The sequence below is a fragment of the Cygnus atratus genome, chromosome 7, assembly GCF_013377495.2.
Source record: "Cygnus atratus isolate AKBS03 ecotype Queensland, Australia chromosome 7, CAtr_DNAZoo_HiC_assembly, whole genome shotgun sequence".
Classification (NCBI taxonomy): Eukaryota; Metazoa; Chordata; class Aves; order Anseriformes; family Anatidae; genus Cygnus; species Cygnus atratus.
Genome location: NC_066368.1, coordinates 37734335 through 37752325, shown reverse-complemented (window position 1 = coordinate 37752325; position 17991 = coordinate 37734335). Strand labels below are relative to the sequence as shown.

Genomic DNA, 17991 nt, shown 5'->3' with positions numbered 1-17991 from the left:
TCTTTCTTTAGTTTCATTTTAGTCCCAAATATCTGAGCAGAGAAAGCGGGTGTACACTGGTAGGACAAATAAGTCTGTGTTGCTCTGACCATCCAAGTCCTGTAAGGCAGTCACAGTTATTTCTTTGCCCTGGCACACAGAAAAGGTAGAATTGGAGATGCCTGTCTCTGTAAATCTATTACCCAATTTTTGTATGTTTGACATTTGAAAAACACTGAAAGGAGAGGTGAGATGCTCGGAGATGGCAACAGGCTCTGGCATAGTGGAAATCTTCAGATATTTTTTCCTAATGTGTCTCTCATCAGTTGCAGGAATCAGAAGATTTGACTGAGCTGATCAACAGGCTAACAGTTGTGTTCTTTTTCCTTCCTTGTTAGATCTCTAGGGGGAACCTTTTCACTTCTGAATAGTAGATCCTCTGCAACATGATCCCTTTAGTGTCTGTTCCTCCTAAGAGGTGCTTATCCCTCCAGCTGTAATCCTGTGCCACACATTTCTGGTTGTCAGACGCTGTGGTTTTGTTGCTGCTTTCTCCATATAGTGATTCTTTGGTGTTTGTTTGTTTGTTTTCCATGAAGTAGCATCTCCTGGAATCAGTTGTTTGTGTGAGAGTAAATCTTCATTTTTAAGAGACAACAGCTTTCTTGCCCTCATGATTACTGTGAGTAATTTAAAAATGTGACTCCAAAAGGCTGAATAGACATGTTATTTTTCTTTAAATCCAAATGTAATGTTAATCTCAAACAGGTGTTGAGACAATTTAACAGCATGGCAGGGACTTTCTCTTGGTACCTTATTTATCATAGTTATTAACTGCCCTTTATTTGTGGTCTTAGTCTTTAACATCTCCGTGTTCGCAGTTCTCCCATGAAACATGGAAATACTCTGGGGTATAGAGACAAAACAAACACAAGGACTGAGTAATTTGCTTGAGGTGTAAAACAGGAAGTGTGCTGCAAAGCAGCTTCCTGGTTTTCTGAAGTGTGTGCTATTCTTGCAACCTTTGGACTGTGCTTCCTCTCTTCTCTCTGCACTATTTCTCTTTTCATTCCTCTCAGTGGAAGTAAACTGGCTTAAGAGTATGACAGCAGTGCCATCAAGCTATAGTTTAGGCTCAGACCTTTCAGCCTGAACAGAAAAAATACTGAGAGAAAGCAGGGGTTGTTGAATACTTCAATTTCTTCCTTCCCTCTTATCAAAACAAGTGAACAGTTTCCTACTCTTAGGCCTTCCTTACTTTTGAAAGCTAATTTTTTTGAGTGTGTAGAAAAATATACAAATAGAGGGACTAAGTGTGTTAACAATTGTGCAGTGCACAACAGTGTGTTCTAGCTGTGTGGCCAAGCCAGAGAGAAGAAAGGTCTGTTCAGGAGCAGCTTTGCTGCATAACTGATGATCCAAACATGGAGTAATAAAATGGTATGGGACATGTGGAACTTGTGCCAAATGTGCATGTTTTGGGTTCACTCATGCACTGTGGTGTAGGCACTGACTGGGTCAGACACTGGTCTGCTGTCCGGGAGGTGTGTACTCAAGGCACCGAAATGTTCAATACCTAGGGATTAGCAAGGTGAGAACGAAAGGCAGAGTACGGCCTGTGGATTAACCATGTCATCTTACAGGACAAGTGGAGACAGCGCCCTAGAAATTGTCTTGGGTTCAACTAGCAGTGATTGCCTAAAGTTTTAATTTGTCACCTATAAAGCAGCTTAGTCTAAAGGTGCTGACCTGGCGAGGTGTCTGTTTTTTGTGTATGAATGTTAAACCAAACAGTTGCATTTACTCTCTCCAGTAGGTTACAAGACAGTTGGGTTACAACTGCTGCAATGGGCTGTTTAAATATCCTGCTTGGAAACTTTATTTTAAAAAAGAATTGTAGGAATCTCTAAAACATGCAGTGTAAGAACCCCTGCAAATTGGCATTTGAGACTGATCTGATCTGTTAGTGCCTCTTCTTGCGGGGCTGAATGTCTGCAGTCAGCTTGTGCTGATAACCCTGTTTGAAGAGCCGGGTTTGGTCCTTCAGTAATGCCGTGCTTGGCTCCGTGCTGGCTAGGTTGTCCTACACCTACTGGCAGAGAGTCCCTATGAAACAAACTGATGACTGTTCCTTATCACCCAGGAATTAAAATAACAGGAGAACTGAGGACAATTATGTTACAGACCTCTTGTCTTGCAGGGGGTTAAATCCCAAGTTCCATTCTGGCAGAAGCAGTACCTGTTTGGGAATAGAGAGGGATTTGGCTTTAACCTTCAGCCTCCCAAACTGGAAAGCTGCAGGTGCCTTGAGTGCTGTCACACCTCTAGTTTAACCTGGTTTGATCTTTCAGCTCATACCTGTAATCCAAAGAGGCACAGAAATATAGAAAGGATTGAAACTGTAAGGTTATTTCCTTAAGCCTACTGGTTGCCCTTCAGGAGTTATTAAAAATGACCGTGTAACATGTATGAGACACAGGCCTGGCAGTGTATTCTGAGATTCCCATGTTCCAGCTCAAAATATTTCTCTTGGATTTTGTCACTGTGGAAGCTGTGAGAATCATTGTAGTTAATGTTCTGCGAGTCCTCCAGGAGCCAGGAGGAGGGAAGGAATTATCTCCATCTGATTTTGCACCTTACTTGTACTGTATGCAAGCCTGCAAATACTCTCCTCCGTTGTCCCAACCTGTTTCAGAACACCACTATTGCTCTTTGTGGTCCAAGCCAAACTCACATGCTTTGCCACTGGGCTTACTGGAATTGTCTGATTGGATGAGCAGCACTCAGCCACTCTAGCTTGTATTTTGTACCTAATGTTGCCCAGCAGCAGACGTTTCAAAGGACAGTGCGTGTGCATTTGTATTGAGCAAGTTTTAACAGCCTTCTCTTTTGGGAAATTTTGTTCCTGGCCCATTTAAGTTAATTACTTGCATTGCTATCATGATTAAAATAAAAGTACAAGTACTCAGACTTCTAGGTATTGCACAAACACTATGCACTATTTTTTTTAATTTTCCTTAATGTCAGAGTTCATCTCCCTAACTTTTAAAAAATTGTTTAACCTAACCAAACTTCATCTTCCATATAAAAGTTTAATCTCTTATTTAATCCAACTAAGCCTCAATATTTTCTGGCAATGATAACCAATATCATTTTATACTCTGTAGTACATTGTTCCTTTTTATAGTTCCAGAATGAGTTGCCTTTTGTTTTCATTGAATCCCATCTATCCTTGTGTTCTCAGCTGTAAGAGGAAATAAGGGGCCTTGCTTTATATTGTCATCCTTTACAGATAGTTCCCTTCCTAGAACTGTGGCTTCTCTGTCTCTCTGCAACTCAAACTGTCTAGCTATCTGATAAGATGCTAACTCTCTCTCCATGCCTTCTCTTTCTGCTGGTGTTTAAGCTCTGAGCCTAAACTGAATTCAGTTTGAGAAAATTATCTACTGATTGTTTTCAGTACTATTTTCTATAGTAGGCAATGCTGTAAGTGATTTCAGCACTGTATGTATATTACGTATGTATACTGGAGATAGCTTTAACCTTGCTGGTGTAATTTTGGTGGCAGCTACAATGGGGAGAAAACCAGCCAAGGTCAATTTACCCTGTCTCTGGCATGTGCAGCAGCACCTCTAAGCTCAGAGCAATTGCTGTAGGTATGTCTGTGAAGTATAATGCAGCTCTGGGCAGAGAATACCTGATGATTTGTGTGGAGTGTTGCCCTGGCTGACATAACTATAGGACTGAGACAGTCTGTCTTAGCAGCATTAGTCAGTGGAATGAGGCTGATGTCCTTACAGCACTTCTAGGAGCTGACGGCTCAGTTACTCTTGCTGGCAACTGCACTGTGCCATGGGAACGCTTTGTGAGATAAGTTCCTATAGCAGTGTGGTACACGCTGGCTGTGTGAGAAAGACACAGTTGACTAGGTGGTGTCTATGTTAAGTGTCTAAGGTGCAGCTATTAATGCTCCAGTTATCCCTCTTCCTAAGAGAATACCCTGGTGCTCTGCAAAGGCTGACCCAGTGCTGGTGTTGTTCTGACCTGTAGTGCCTGCCTGGGTACCCTCCTCTGCCCTGTCTTGACACCAACCCAGGCTTTGGCCAGCTGAAGCTGGGGTAAAGTTTTAACCTATTCCTGCAGTTGAATGCTGTTCAGAGGATTTCTAGGAGTTGTTCTATGCCGTAATTAATCAGCCAGCTGTTTATGAACCTGGACAGGATGTCAATTACTGTTGTAATCCTTGTACCTTTATAGCAAAGACTAGCAGATCAATTCCTCAAAGGTATTAGTGGAGTGATTGGCTAGGATACAGGAACATGGATATTTGCATTTTCAGAGGTAGGAGAACTAGGCTTGATTTTGTCTATCTGCCTTCCTTTCTGAAACCAGTATCCTGAAGCTGTGATGATCTATAAACCACTTGAAGACAACTTTTTATGTGTATATTCAACCATCAGAGGAAAGCTTTTGGCAGATGAACTGTATTTAAGTGACACCATATTGATAGATTTGCTGGGAGTTTCTTGCACCTAGAGGATGTGGACACAGGAACAGAAGAGCCCCTGGTGGTTACCAGCTGGGGACAGCTCCCTGTGGAATGAGGCATTTTGACCTGGACCAATGTCTTGGGCTTTGTTTTTAATTGTTCAAGAAAATGTTTAATTCCCTACATCAAGGAGGAACACTCAGCCCACTCAGTCCTATTAAAACCCCTTTCTACTAACTGGGGACTGAGTACCTCTAAAATCAGGCTGTTGCCAAAACTGTCATCTCCCTTGGATCAACACCAGTGGCTCACAAGATATGTTAATAAATGGATTATACAGTGACTGTGTGGGGCTCCGTCTTATTTTTAATAAAGGAACCTGTTCCAAGGGCATGTTTTAGTTTGCGTTTTTTTTGGTGTTTTTTTTTCTTTTTTTTTCCCAGCACTGGTTTATGCTAATTAAATATTTGTATTAATGTTATTTTTGGAACAGTTTTAATGTGTGAAAGAATGTTATAAAGTAAGTATCATATTAGCTACCATAAAAATGAAATGCAACAGCTCTTTGAATGCCATGTTTTATGGCCTTTTGGAACAGGTGAAGGGTATCTGCAAATCAATTAATTGCACTTAAAACTCAACACAGGGTTTTATGTATCAGCTTCATAATTCATTGCTATTGTTATCTTTACATACTAGTTTTGAACAAACTTGTTCAGAAATGATTTTGTCTCCTTCCAGGGTAGGATTCGTATATCACCAATTGAAGGATCAAAGCCAAACTTTGGAAAAGTGGAAGCAAAATGCAATTTGAATGAAACACTGATGCAAGTACACTGTTCTCCCCCTGCCACCCTCCAAAGCTGAAATCTGTATTGTTGTGTAAAACGCCTGCTTTGAAAAGTAACTCACCGACTACTGCAGTGACTTTCCCAAGTCATTATGATTAGATTGGGGCTTGGTGAAGACTCTAAGTATTATAGCATATAATTTTTTGTGCATACCGTCTCTAGCTTGCTGTTGGGAACCAGCATGCACTCACTGAAATGAGAGCTGTTTGTGGTTAACACCTCCCTTTCTTCATTTTTTACTTAGGGTTTTTGTACACTTACTTGTATTTACTCTTTTCCCTGTGAGAAGCTGAGAGCTCATGGCTGAGGTTTTGTGAGAATAGCCAACGCCTACCAGTGGTGAAGCAGAGTCGTGTGCATTTTAGATGGCCTTTCAAACATCAGTAAGCACTGTTTCACCAAGTAAGTTCCAAAGCACATAGTCACTGTTTGGGAAAGAAACAATGTCAAAACCAAAGCTAAGGTTACAAGTCTGTCAGGTCTCATATTTTGTATTAAAGAACTTGACTTCTGCCTTCAGGTTGTACAAAGGCTTGGGAGGAGGATACTCATTTCAGATTGTCAGCTATAAGGTACTTCGGATTTCAAAACTGGTGTAAGAAATCAGGAGAAAACAGGGCTTTAGTCCACGCAGTTTTCTAACTAGGATAGCTACCATAGCTACCAGAGTTATTAAGGGAGGAAGACAAGAATTCAGGTTTTACCACTGACATTAAAATAATAATAATATAAAAAAAAAAATCTTGAACACAAATTCCTCTTTCTAATGGAGGAAGATGGCATGCTGCTCAGGCAACCTTGGACTGCTGGGCTGGATGCTGTGCCACTCTTTAACAAACCTGGCATTTCCACAGGGGGATACCTAGCATTGGTAACAGAATTGGATTTGCAGTAGGATTGTGTTTCTGTGAAAGTGAAAAGAGGAAGCAGAGCTGGCAACATGGGTCTTTAAGTAGTGGATGGTCCATCTAGAATCACTTATGTTTAGAAAAACCTTGGATTTAAGAGGTGCTGATGGGGACAGGAATAGGACAGACAAATTCAAACAATTTGGTGAAACCCTGATGCCACCACCTGATCTTCCCCTCCCCACTTTTCAAATCCATCACATTCTGCCAAAAACTAAAAGGCATCTTTGTATTTACAGATTTTCAAAACTACCCTGTCTTCTGAAAGGAAGAGGCAGCTGCTGTGAATCAGCTTTACCAGAAGAGAAGCTGTGCTGCTCTGATGTCAGCCAAACGAAAAGCCTTGTTTCTTCTGTCTGTTTATACCTGTGCTGGCCTTCACACAGTCATCATGGCAGCTTTGGCTCAAAGGGCTGAGCTGGAAACAGGTGTAGCTCAATGCTGGGCTCACACAAACTTGGTGCCCCACAGGAGAAACAAACTGGCAGGAATTAAAATTGCAACAAATTAATCCTGCTGTGAAGTCCTAGCTAACATGTTGACAACCCAAGCCCATGCCAGCCCTGTGGCTCCCAGGCCAGCAGTGGGTAGCTGTCAGGTGTTTCCATGAGAAGGGGTCAAGCAGCGACTTGTTGTCCCATTTGCATGGTATGCTAGCCTGGGTGGTGAGCCCCCTCACTGTCATGGCAGAGAGTTTGGGAGAGATTTTTGGAAATGAGAGATTTTATGGAAACGTAGCTGGACAGTTCAGCAGAAACCATTTAAAAAGTTTACATTTCTGTGATATTTCCTACTCAAAAGTAGAACAAAAAGCCCTTTGAACAACAACAAAAATAAACACTTTCTTCTTTGTGGTTTAATTAATCTACCCTGTATAAAATTGAGCTGGCTGCAAAGAAGAAAATGTACTTCTAAAGATTATTTCTTCCTTGCTATTTTTCCACTCCCCCTTGCATGCACAGGCTTGCTGGAGATCAAGTAGGATTACAACCTCCAATCATGGGATAGAGACCTGTTTAAGAGAGGTCAAGGGTACTATTCAGATGTCTGCACACTTGGCGTTTGATTATTTTTTATAGAACCAGTAACCAAGTGCACCAGAGGAAAGCTCTCTTACTTTAGGCTGACCGTTTCATTATCTCCAGCAATACTAAGGAGAGGGGGGGGTCCTGTGATTCAGCACAAATACTGAGGTCTCAACAGAACCCCTTTCAACTCTCCAAATATTTAAACCACAGCTAGGTTGATTAAAACTTGAGAAATCTTTATTGTCATACAGGGTTTGTCTTTGCAGTTACAGGGGTTTACCAATTTGTTTAAATTGATGCAATTTTGTTGCCGACAATTGGCGGAGGGGTGCAGAATGTGCTGTTTCAGTTGGGGGCATCCTGCTCAGTTGAAACAGGAGTGTCTACTCACACAAGATACCTGGTGAAATAAACAAAGCACATGCTTCTATTCATTAAATTCCTACTATTTATCCTCAATAAATATAGGTTGCTAGATTTAACACCAATTGAGAGGACAATTGCGATAATAGAATTATACAAATCTACTTTTATTACCCCAAGAAGATGTGAAATTACTTTGGGAAATGCATTAAAGTATTGGACAGAATTTTACAGGAATTTGTCACAACATTTTGCAGGTACATGGCTGGAAATGAAGATCTGCCTAAAAAAGATAGTAGAGTCTGAGTCAGCTCACAAAACAGCCTTCGGCACCTTCTACAGACTGGTCAGCTACCTGGAGAAGAAAGCTGAAAATAGAAGTAGCTGATGTAATCTAGGCTCCCTAAGTCCCTTAAAGGACGAGAAATCTAGTTCAAAGAGCTTGCTTCCTGAATGAATCTGGTCTATGACATTTGCAGGTAAAAAAGAAAGAAAAGCACTCTACTTATAAGAATCCACATGATTTTAAAGGTCAACCAATTTGTATTTACAGAGCACCCTATAGTAGATCCTGCTTTGTCAAGTAGGTCTAAGAAAAAGAACATGTTTTCTCCCTCACTTTTTACAGAAACAGAACAGTGACTGAGGTCCAGGGTACAGCAGCCCAGGTAATTTTCAGTCATTGTGTACTGCATAGTATTTGTATTAATGTCTCCCCCAAACATGTTGCATAAAAGAGGCTAGTTAAACATATAGCGTAGAAAGCACTGACCCTCACCCGTGCTTGTGAATACAAAACTCAAAGTATGTTTTCTTAAATGGAGTACTGGTGTGTGGTCGTAGAGACAACATTTTTAGTAAGAGAAAACCTTACACTGAATTGACGTGGCTTAAACTTCTGATGGGATATAACATTAATTACATTTTTTAAATTAAAAAAAAGTCACATCACTAACTCTGAGGTTAGATTATTTTCCTGAGGAATATCTGTGCAGAAATGGACAGACTACTATCCATTTAATGTTGTATAGTGCTGTTCTTGCACTTCAGAATCATCTGTTATTCCAATATTTAAGTGTTAAGGTGTCTAATCTTTATATTTTGAAAGACTGAAGTGCTGAGAGACACCTACAGTGCAAATTTTGCTATGGCCACTTTTATCTGAAGTAGCAGGTTTCATAGCATGTGGAAAGCTTCCTCTCCTGAGTATGTAAGAAGCACATAAATAAAGTAGAGCAAGATTACTCTAAGTTTGCTGGATATTTCTTCTAGCCAAGATTTGCTTACACATATAGCAGAATAGTGAATATTGGGCTTGACATGAATAAATGGACATCCTTTGTCTCCCTAACAGTAATTCTTTACTTACTAGTCAACTGCCTGTACCCTCAACAACAAATGTAGAAACGTGACTTCTGCTGCAAAGGCATGTTGAGACTCATCTAATATAGCAGCTCTTCCTTTGACTATCATTTTTCATTTCTAACACTGTAGATTGATAGAGAAGGAATATCACGTTTAGGAACTTTGATTATTTCTCAGCAGACTGAAACCAAAATAAGCTAGGGACTTAATGCCTGCTTTTCAGAGTACTTAGGAAGCTTTCAAGTATGTAATGCTACTAGCTAGGGTAATACTTTCTCTAGACAAACTGAATTATCAATTCCTAAGTTTCTATAAACGGGGTATCAAATGTGTTAAGCACAAAAGACAGAGATATTATTGCTTTCACATTTTTTTCACTTTAGTTGAGGAAACATCCAAATGTGGTCTCAAACAAAAACCAAACTAGCAGTTTAACAGTTGTTTTTCTTTGAGAAATGTAGAACATCTCTTTGCAGTTCCTTTTAGCTTGATGCTACTTCTTTAATTTATCTGTGAATTTACATTGCATATTAGATCCTGCCAGACAGTTTTGGCAGTGGCAGAAGAATGAACCAAGTGTGAAAAAGAAAACAAATGCTCCTATAGTTTACTGTAAGGCAAAGAGGAATATATACTTCTAACCTTTGAAATACAAGAGGCCAGACTAAATATGCTCAGTAATCCCTACAGACATCATTATCTATAAACAGCATCTTATGCTTTCTGAAGCATAATAATTCATACATGAGACCTCAGCCACAATTGTAGTCTGCATTATAACAATAATTTTAACAGCTGTTGCAAAGTGTCCCCTAATGACTCCATTTTCCATGTATGTAACAGTAACTCATCTCACAAAGAGTGAATTCATTTTTAATAAGGCTTTAATATTAGGCATATGTTACCATTATATAGAATTTCAAAAAGAGAACCTCTGACACTATCAGATCAAACTCTTCTGTGAATAGGATTAACTAAAGATTGGAAACTGCTCAATCCAAATGGAGGAAACTTGTTTTCCAGAGCTTCTGATTCCTCAGGGTAGTTTTGCTTTCAGCTTCGTTGTATTCAGTGTCTGAGAAAGCTCTGTCCTTCTTGCACAGGCACTTGTGTAGTTAAACGCAGATCAAATGAGAATGGGCTATGTGCTGTCCCTTATTTTGTGTTATAACAATATTTGCTCTGTATGTTCTCCAGTCCCAGTGCTTTGAAATAAATAACAATGGTGGTTGGTTGTGATTTCTCTGGAGATATTTGATATTTATTATTAACAGTGGTTGATATATCATGAAGCAGTGGTCTTCTAGAAGAAGCGATTTTTCAAAACAGACTGCTGTCCTATCACCATCACTTTCCAAGGAACAGGAACTTAAGATACAAAAATTGTCTGCAGTTTTCCATAATGTCATGATGCCAGAGCACAAGAACCACAATTCTGCACAACCAGTGTTTTACCTGGAAACAAAGCCATACGTGTGCTTTAAAAATTTGCCTTTACTTGTCATTTCTGATTGCATGACTGCATGTGGAAAGACAATGAAATCTTGCAGATTCAGAATGTAGCTGAACAGCTGGGGCTCATTGCATTAGCAGCGATAAAATCTCAAGAGTGCTTTATTTGTTATTGAGTCTGTTAGATTCCAGCCATACCAAGGATGTGTTTTACTTTCTGTGCGTTGAGAAATAAAAACATGCTGGATGTGACTGACAGAGTACCACATGACTCATCAGTGAAAAGCAGACACTTCTGGGGTGCAACACAGACTCTCTTTGATTTTCAGTCCCTGGTGAGACCTTAAGACAAGAAAGAAATGTATATGTTGCAATTCTGCTTCAGGGTATGTGTGACTGCTTGTCTTTCTAATATGAGATGCTGCATTCTGAAAATTCCATGTAATAGATGCAAAAGAATTTTGAACAGTAATTTCACTCCTCTGAAATGAAAGAGAAAGATAAAAAAAAGTACATCCCTGTAAAGAAAAAAACATCCTAGTTGCAATTTCGTCATCTCTGCAGAATTTCTTATTGAATTTCTGTCCTCCTAGCAGAGCACTGACGAAATCATCAGATAATATTTTTCACAGCCTCCTCAGCAGTGACTATGGCTTCTGTCTTTTGGGAGATCCACAAGGGAAAATGCATGCCTGTCTCATGCAATACATTGACTGGAAAAAGATGAATGAGTGTTTATGAACTGTGCCTTTCCAAGCCATAGCCCTGAGGACAAGGAGAAGCTAGCAATCACCCCTGCATTCCCTCATGTTGGCCAGAGACAGAACACACCCAAATCTGGTCTGCACAGGCCAGAAGACATTTTTTTTTTTCAGTCTCCTTATGTGCATTTTAAGGTAGAAGTGCAAATTTGTTTGCCTGCTTTGCTTGCCTCACTACTTTCATCACCTCTTTCATGCTTTCAGCCTGTGATGTTTGAGAAAGTGGAAGCAAGATTTATTTGGAAATTTCTGCAACTTGTGATACATGAAAGCTGGAAGGAGAAGGAATGTGAATGAGGATTGCTCCAGTTTAATATAGGTAAACATAATGTGCTGAAGCCCCCTTATAATATGAAGCACGTCACATTAGTAAAGCTCTCTACCATTTCTTCTGTCCTGTCTTTTCTTGTTGCAACTTGTGTTTTCTACTGGATTCAGCTAAGAGCTAATAGTGTTGTGTTGCATATAATGTTGACAGAAGATATCAGTGAGCAGCACTAGGCTTATGCCATAAGTATCTCCCTGCCTCTTAATGCTATTTCAAGTCCTACAACAGGTCATGGCAGGGTGCAGAATCTCACCCCTAGTTCTCTCTTCATTCTGTGGACAAAATCTTTAGTTTCTTAGTTTGCTCTACTTTCATCTCCTTTTAACTGTCAAAACATGGTTCAAAATTTCAGCTGTATTTTTAGATTCTATTTGACTCCCACCATCTTCTGAATCATTTTTCCTCACCAGCGAAGCACTGTTCCTGCAGGTCAAACCCTTCTTTCATGCAACATTTCATAAAATATTGTGATACCTTCAGGTATTTCTGATTTCTCATAGGGCAGAGATTCTCTGCAATGTATCAAAGCTCATGACCCAGACTGCTATTGATGTAAACCATCAGAACTTCCATTATCAGTAAGGTGTGTCTCTAATTACTGCTGGTGCTGTGCACTAACAGCTCATTTGGTAGTACAAATTTGATCCATCTGTGTATCAGTGCAAGACTACTTTTCTGTCAGATTAGCAAGAGCATATGAGACAGAACTTGCTGTTATGTGGTACAGCATATTGCCTGGTACCTGGCTTGCATGGTGTCCTGCCTCTGCCCATCTGCCAAGTGCTCTACAGGACGTTGACTTTGTTGCATTGTGGGGATGTGTATAGTAGGTCCCTTGGAAGAAGAACCTGCTACCAATGTTAGCTGCAACATGGGGACAAGTCTTGGGAGAAACACCAAAACTGTCAGGATGCTATTTACATCCAGGCACTGACCAGCCAGTAACATGGTGAAAACAGGAAAAGCCATTTTTACCTCTTTGTTTTCTGTCTGTATTCAGCGCTGAGGAACAGGCAGCAACTCTGTGGTAAAAGGGCATTGCTTTGTTATATGAAATTTTGTGACCACTGTAGAAATTCAATTTGTCCTTTCTGTGCATGTGTCTGTTCATCTGTTTAAGAGTTGTCAGCTGCACCAGCCACAGGAAGTTCAGCAGAAAGTATGTGAAATACCTGGGGCAGGGCAGCACTGGATGCCATACTAAGGCTGAAGAGAGAGCATGGTGGGCATACCCTGCCGAGGTGGACAGGCTGGGGAGCCATGGCCGTGACACCAGCCTGGGAGCATGGCATGCAGTAGAAGTACACACTTGGACAGAAGTGGTGGGAGTGAAGAGCCTGAGAGCTGCTCCTTGGCAAAGAGCCTGGTGCTTGGCAGAACACCTAGAAACAAACCAAGACAGAACAGAACTATTCCAAATTTCCAAATCAATGAAGGGACCCACTAAGCAAGGCTTTTATGCTTGGAGTAGTGGTATGCATACTTTCTAGAAGCTAGGCATCTTCTTGTAGCATCTGATTCAGATACTTGACATTGGAAGTATGATCCTGCTCCTCCATAGTCTTCTGTCATTGTATTCTTGTCTTCTTTCTTCCCAATGGAGGATGCAAATTGTCCTTGGACTTGGGGAAACCCACATGCTGTTGAATTTAGGAATTATTCCTGCATCTTAGTTTAAGAAGTGATAATCCTCCTCATGAAACAGAATAATCCATTACTGACAGTCCTCTTGTGAGCCCAGCTTAGAACCAGTACTCTGCATTGGTTCAGGTCCCTAAGGTGTCTACATGAACATCTGAGCATGGATTTTGTGTCAAACTACATCTTTCCTCAAATTCTCATATTGGACCATGCATGGGAATTCCTTCCTCCCCAAACCAAACAGCTCTGGTACCTCTATCTAGTAATATTGTTGTGGGCTATATCTGAGGAAAATTGTCCTTCATCAGAAAGTTGAAGAAAATCTTCAGAGCTGCACTCTGCACTGTGACCTACTGTTGTTTCAAGCCTGGCTATGACTTTAGGCCAGATTTGGGTTGATTAGTTTTTTTTTTTTTTTTTTTTTTTTTTAATGGCTAGTTATTATATTGCATTTTGACATAGCTAGTCTTAATTGAAGTCATTTGGTAGGAGATTAACAAACCCCCAACTCTGGTAAATTCTTGAGTGAGAGAGTACCTCTGAATCTACTCTTTCAAGGGGCGGGGGAGGGAGGGCGGGAGGCGAGGAGAGAGAGAAGTGATATTCAGGTTCCTAAACCTCATATCATTGAAAATGGAAAGGAACCCCTGGGCAGGACGGTGAGGTACCAAGTGTGGAGAAGAACAGAGTACAAGCTAGGGTCACACTGATGAAGATACTCCTTCAGACAACTTTTTATCAGTAGAGTCAGCATTTGACACCCTGCTGTTGTGTTTTTGAGGATGTTAAGTATCCTGTCATTGTTATCTTTATGGAGCCAAGGTCTAAACGTTTTGACTTTGTAGAACTAGGGGTACAGAATTTTACTCTGCTTGAAGCTCCAGATCACCAGGTTCTAAAGAATATCATTTTCTGCTTGCCCCTGCACACTGTAAAAAGGGACAGTAGTTACCTAACTACCTGACTGACTGTCATTAGCTCACACGGTAATTACAGCAACTATTGTTAATTAATAGCATTTCTGGCTAGCTGAAAAACAGGTTCTAGGCTCCACGCCCCTTCCGCTCCCAAAAGGAAGAGTGTGAATTTCATAGCTCCTGAATTGATTTTAAGAGGTTTTAATACATACATTCTTGTATAACAGACTGTTAGGGATAGTACCACCCTTCAGATATGCCATATGCATGTATGCATGACTATCAATGAGCTCTTCCTGTGAAATAAAAATGTATACAGGCAGCCTGTTGGCAAAAAAATATCTGAGAAAAAAGCACGGGAAGCCTACTAGTGTTGTGAGAGTTTATTTAGCAAAAAAAATGATTTATGTAAAAAGACATGCAGAGACTACATTTATCATGTATCTGTTACCTCAGATATCTCCTCAAGAAGATCCCTTAAAGGAATTGTACAAGTATTTTTAGAACAGCCACTTTGGACAAGCAACATATTAAGTTAGATGAAGTCTAGGAGAAAGATTTGAGGATTAAGAAGCTGTGGACTGCTCCCTTTTTCCTTACTGGTAGGAAGCACTGAAGGATCTGACATTTATACAGGTAAACATACTTTTTACAGTTGATGGACATTTTATTAATGCACATTTCTGTGTTTGAGATCTTAAACACTATACTGGTAAGCATTATAGTTTCCCTTAAGGTCCAAGGGATATCTCTTGAGACCCACTATGAGGTTTCATCAATTATCTCTTCTTTTTTTCTTTTTTTTTTTTTTTGATTGAGGACTATGGTGAATTAAGATGAGTAACATGCTAAGTGTTCTCAGACAGAGCACTTCAGTTTCTCTCAGCTCTAGGAATAGTTTCCTAATACTTCATTCTGTTTTCCTTAGCTCTTCTTTTTCCTATGAGTTTTTTTTTCCTCTGTACAAATACAGGAAGGAAGATGCAGGTCCAGCCTGTGGTTGCTCAGCTGATGCTTACTCAACTTATAGAGAAAATTTACCATTAGGTTTTACACCAGCCTACTCTCACAATGAAACAATTAAATAGGTCTCCAAAATAAAACAGAATTCTAGAAAAAGCTCAAAATAAAGCCTTCTGTTTTCAGAGTAGGTATATTGTGTAAACCTAACGTAACTCCTCATGTAACTGGGATGGGAGGTACTTTCTTATTTTTAATTTCAGAGTTGTACAGACTCCTCCAACTCCCCAGGCACCTGCCTCCTTCCCTCCAGGCTCTCGTGGAGAGAAAGGAGATTTTTTGGCCTGAGACAAGAGGCCGGTGCTGTTGGACTCTTACTTTTGAATACAGCTCCTTCTACTTATTCCTGTACGAGCAGTATTCCCCTCATGTTTTATTTTTTTATTTTTTAATCTCAGTTTTCTTTCTTAAAAGATGCATTTAAAACAAAAACAAAACAGAACACCAAGTGAAAATGGTGTTGGGCAGCTTAATGTTTCCTTGATCCCTGTTTAGGTGAGCGTAGCAGTTATTTCTATCTCGGGTGAAATATTTGTGGTATATGCTGGGGACAAGAGGTGTGTTTTAGCACAAGCTGTGCTCCCCCACTGCCAATGGTTATCTTAAAAAGGGGGAAAACAGGAAAAAGAACGAGACTCCCCTTCACCGTGGGGAGCCCCTCACGGGCGCTTCACCCGCGGCAGCCCCTCAGCGACCCATGCACCCCACCCCCCCCGTCATGCCCCGCGCGGCTGCCTGGCGGCGGAAGCCGGAAGCGAGGCGGCGGAAGCGGGGCTCAGCTGGTGGGGGGGTGTCGCAGGTGAAGCTGGGAAGCGCGGAGCCATCTTGGTGCCCGCGCCGGGCACCTACTCGCCGCCGCTGCCGTTACCGCGCCAGGACCGCGAACCGCCGCTGGGCCGGGCACGGGAGGGGGCATCCGCGCACGGGGCCCCGGCGACCATGGGCCCCTAGGAGCGCGGGCTCCAGCCGCGGCGGCGGCGGCGGCGGCCGTCTCCGGCCCCCATCGCCTATCGCCGGGCTCTCCCCGCCCGCCGCCCGCGCCCCCATGAGGCTGGAGCCGCTGTCCGCCGGCCGCCGGTGACGGTGGCGGTGCCGAGCCGCCGGGAGGCCGCGCTGCCTCCGCCCCGGGGGCGTTTTTACGGCGCCGGGCAGCCGGGGGGAAGTTGGCCCCCGCCCCGCAGGCGTCGCTCCCCCGGACCCGGGCCGCCGGGTGGGTTTTGGTGTACTGAGAGTGAGCAAAGCACGAGCTCAGGGACAGCGGCTCCGCGCCCCGCCCGGCTGGCTCGGGGGCGCCCGGCCCTGGAAGTGGCCGGACTCCGCGTGTCACACGCGCTGGAAGCACCTCTGCACACCCCAACCCCACCTCCAGGCTCCGATACACGTTGCGGACATACACGTTGTTTTTTTTTAAACTTTTTTTAAACAAAGCGAAACTTGTCTCCTGGGATTTTTTACAAGCGCCCGTTAGTTTGCGATGGTTTCCTGCTTCTCACACTTCAAGACAACACTTGCTCCGTTTCTCCTGGTACCGTAGTATGGGGACCTGAACGGAATCGAGATTTTAAGCATTACACGAGTCCTCAAGTCCCTCCACCTGTTAAAGCGAGCAGTTCTGTTTCTTTTTTTTCCCCCCACGTTGCTTGTCGGATGTGATGGAACTCATGTTTGCCGAGTGGGAGGACGGGGAGAGGTTTTCCTTTGAAGACTCTGATCACTTTGAAGAGGACTCTCTTTGTTCCTTCATCTCTGAGGCAGAGAGCCTTTGCCAGAACTGGAGAGGATGGAGGAAGCAATCAGCTGGACCCAATTCTCCCACTGTCAAAATGAAAGGTTAGATCACACGGTTCCCTCGGGCTGTTCTCTGGACGTGTGGGAGTTGTGGGGTGAGGGGGCGTTGCTGGGTTAGGAGATCTGCAGAAGTACCAACAGTGCAAAGAGAAGTCAAATGCAGGCTAGTTGTGAGGATAACTTTTGAACAAAGGCTGAAACTGAGAATTTACTGGGGTTCTTAAGAAAAAGTAGTCTTTTGTGTGACTTTTCATCTGCCTGTTCTCTGTATTATTGTAGTTCTGCTTTTCTGAGTTGATTTTCTGGCTTGCTCTTGGAAATCCAAAAACAACCTTCTGTAAAAAAACCACAAACTTATTTGGAAATAATTATACATAGGTCGGTTCCCAGCTGCACTGATTGCATTACTCAAAGGTTTCACAGAGGTCTTTATAATTGCTGTAAAACTACTCATGTACAGGTATCTCTGTATAGAGCTATCTATTTTTCTCATTCTTTTCTTTAATTTTCTCTTTTCTATTAAAATAACAAACTTTCTTTTGTAGTAGTAAAGCAAGAGGGCCTTACGTCTGTGACAAAAGAATGAGAAAACTGCAGTGTGTCTGCTTCAAAACGGTTGTTTTATTTCTTTTCCTTTGATAAGTCTTGTCTTTTTAATAGCAGACAAAAATAGACAGCATTAGAAATTAAAAAAAAATCTTTATGGTATAGCTACTAAATCTTTGATTTTTTTTTTAATTGAAATGTAATTTGTCTTTTATCGTGATGCATCATGACCCTAGAATTCAGGTGACGTTTACACTCAGAAGAGCCAGACATACAGTTAACAGAAGTTACACAAGCCCTTTCTGCTCTTCCTTTTACCTTCTTTCTTTTTTTCAGTCCAGCGTCAGTACTTTTCCTGTTACTGCTGACCTTCGTGACCATCAACTGCCTTGTTAATATCTCCCTATCTGAACTGCAAAGCTTCATTCTCTTCTGAATGTTGGCCTTCCATGTACAGAGAGTGCAATTTATAATGAATTGTGCTGAAGTCTGGCAGTGCTATGCTATGGACAAACGTTCACTTGTCACTGGATTAGGACCAGAAAGTACACTTTG

General features: G+C 41.7%; 1 protein-coding gene across 3 annotated transcripts in view; it reads left to right on the top strand.

The window, feature by feature from the left end:
- The first annotated feature begins 16141 nt into the window (after nt 1–16141).
- The window catches only part of ZSWIM8 (zinc finger SWIM-type containing 8), a 72291-nt gene continuing 70441 nt past the window's right edge, over nt 16142–17991 (top strand). For all 3 annotated transcript variants that reach the window (XM_035545232.2, XM_035545222.2, XM_035545214.2), the window contains exon 1: nt 16142–16932. In XM_035545232.2, coding sequence (XP_035401125.1) covers nt 16755–16932 — 178 coding nt within the window. In that variant the 5' untranslated portion in view covers nt 16142–16754. The remainder of the gene's footprint in view (nt 16933–17991) is intronic.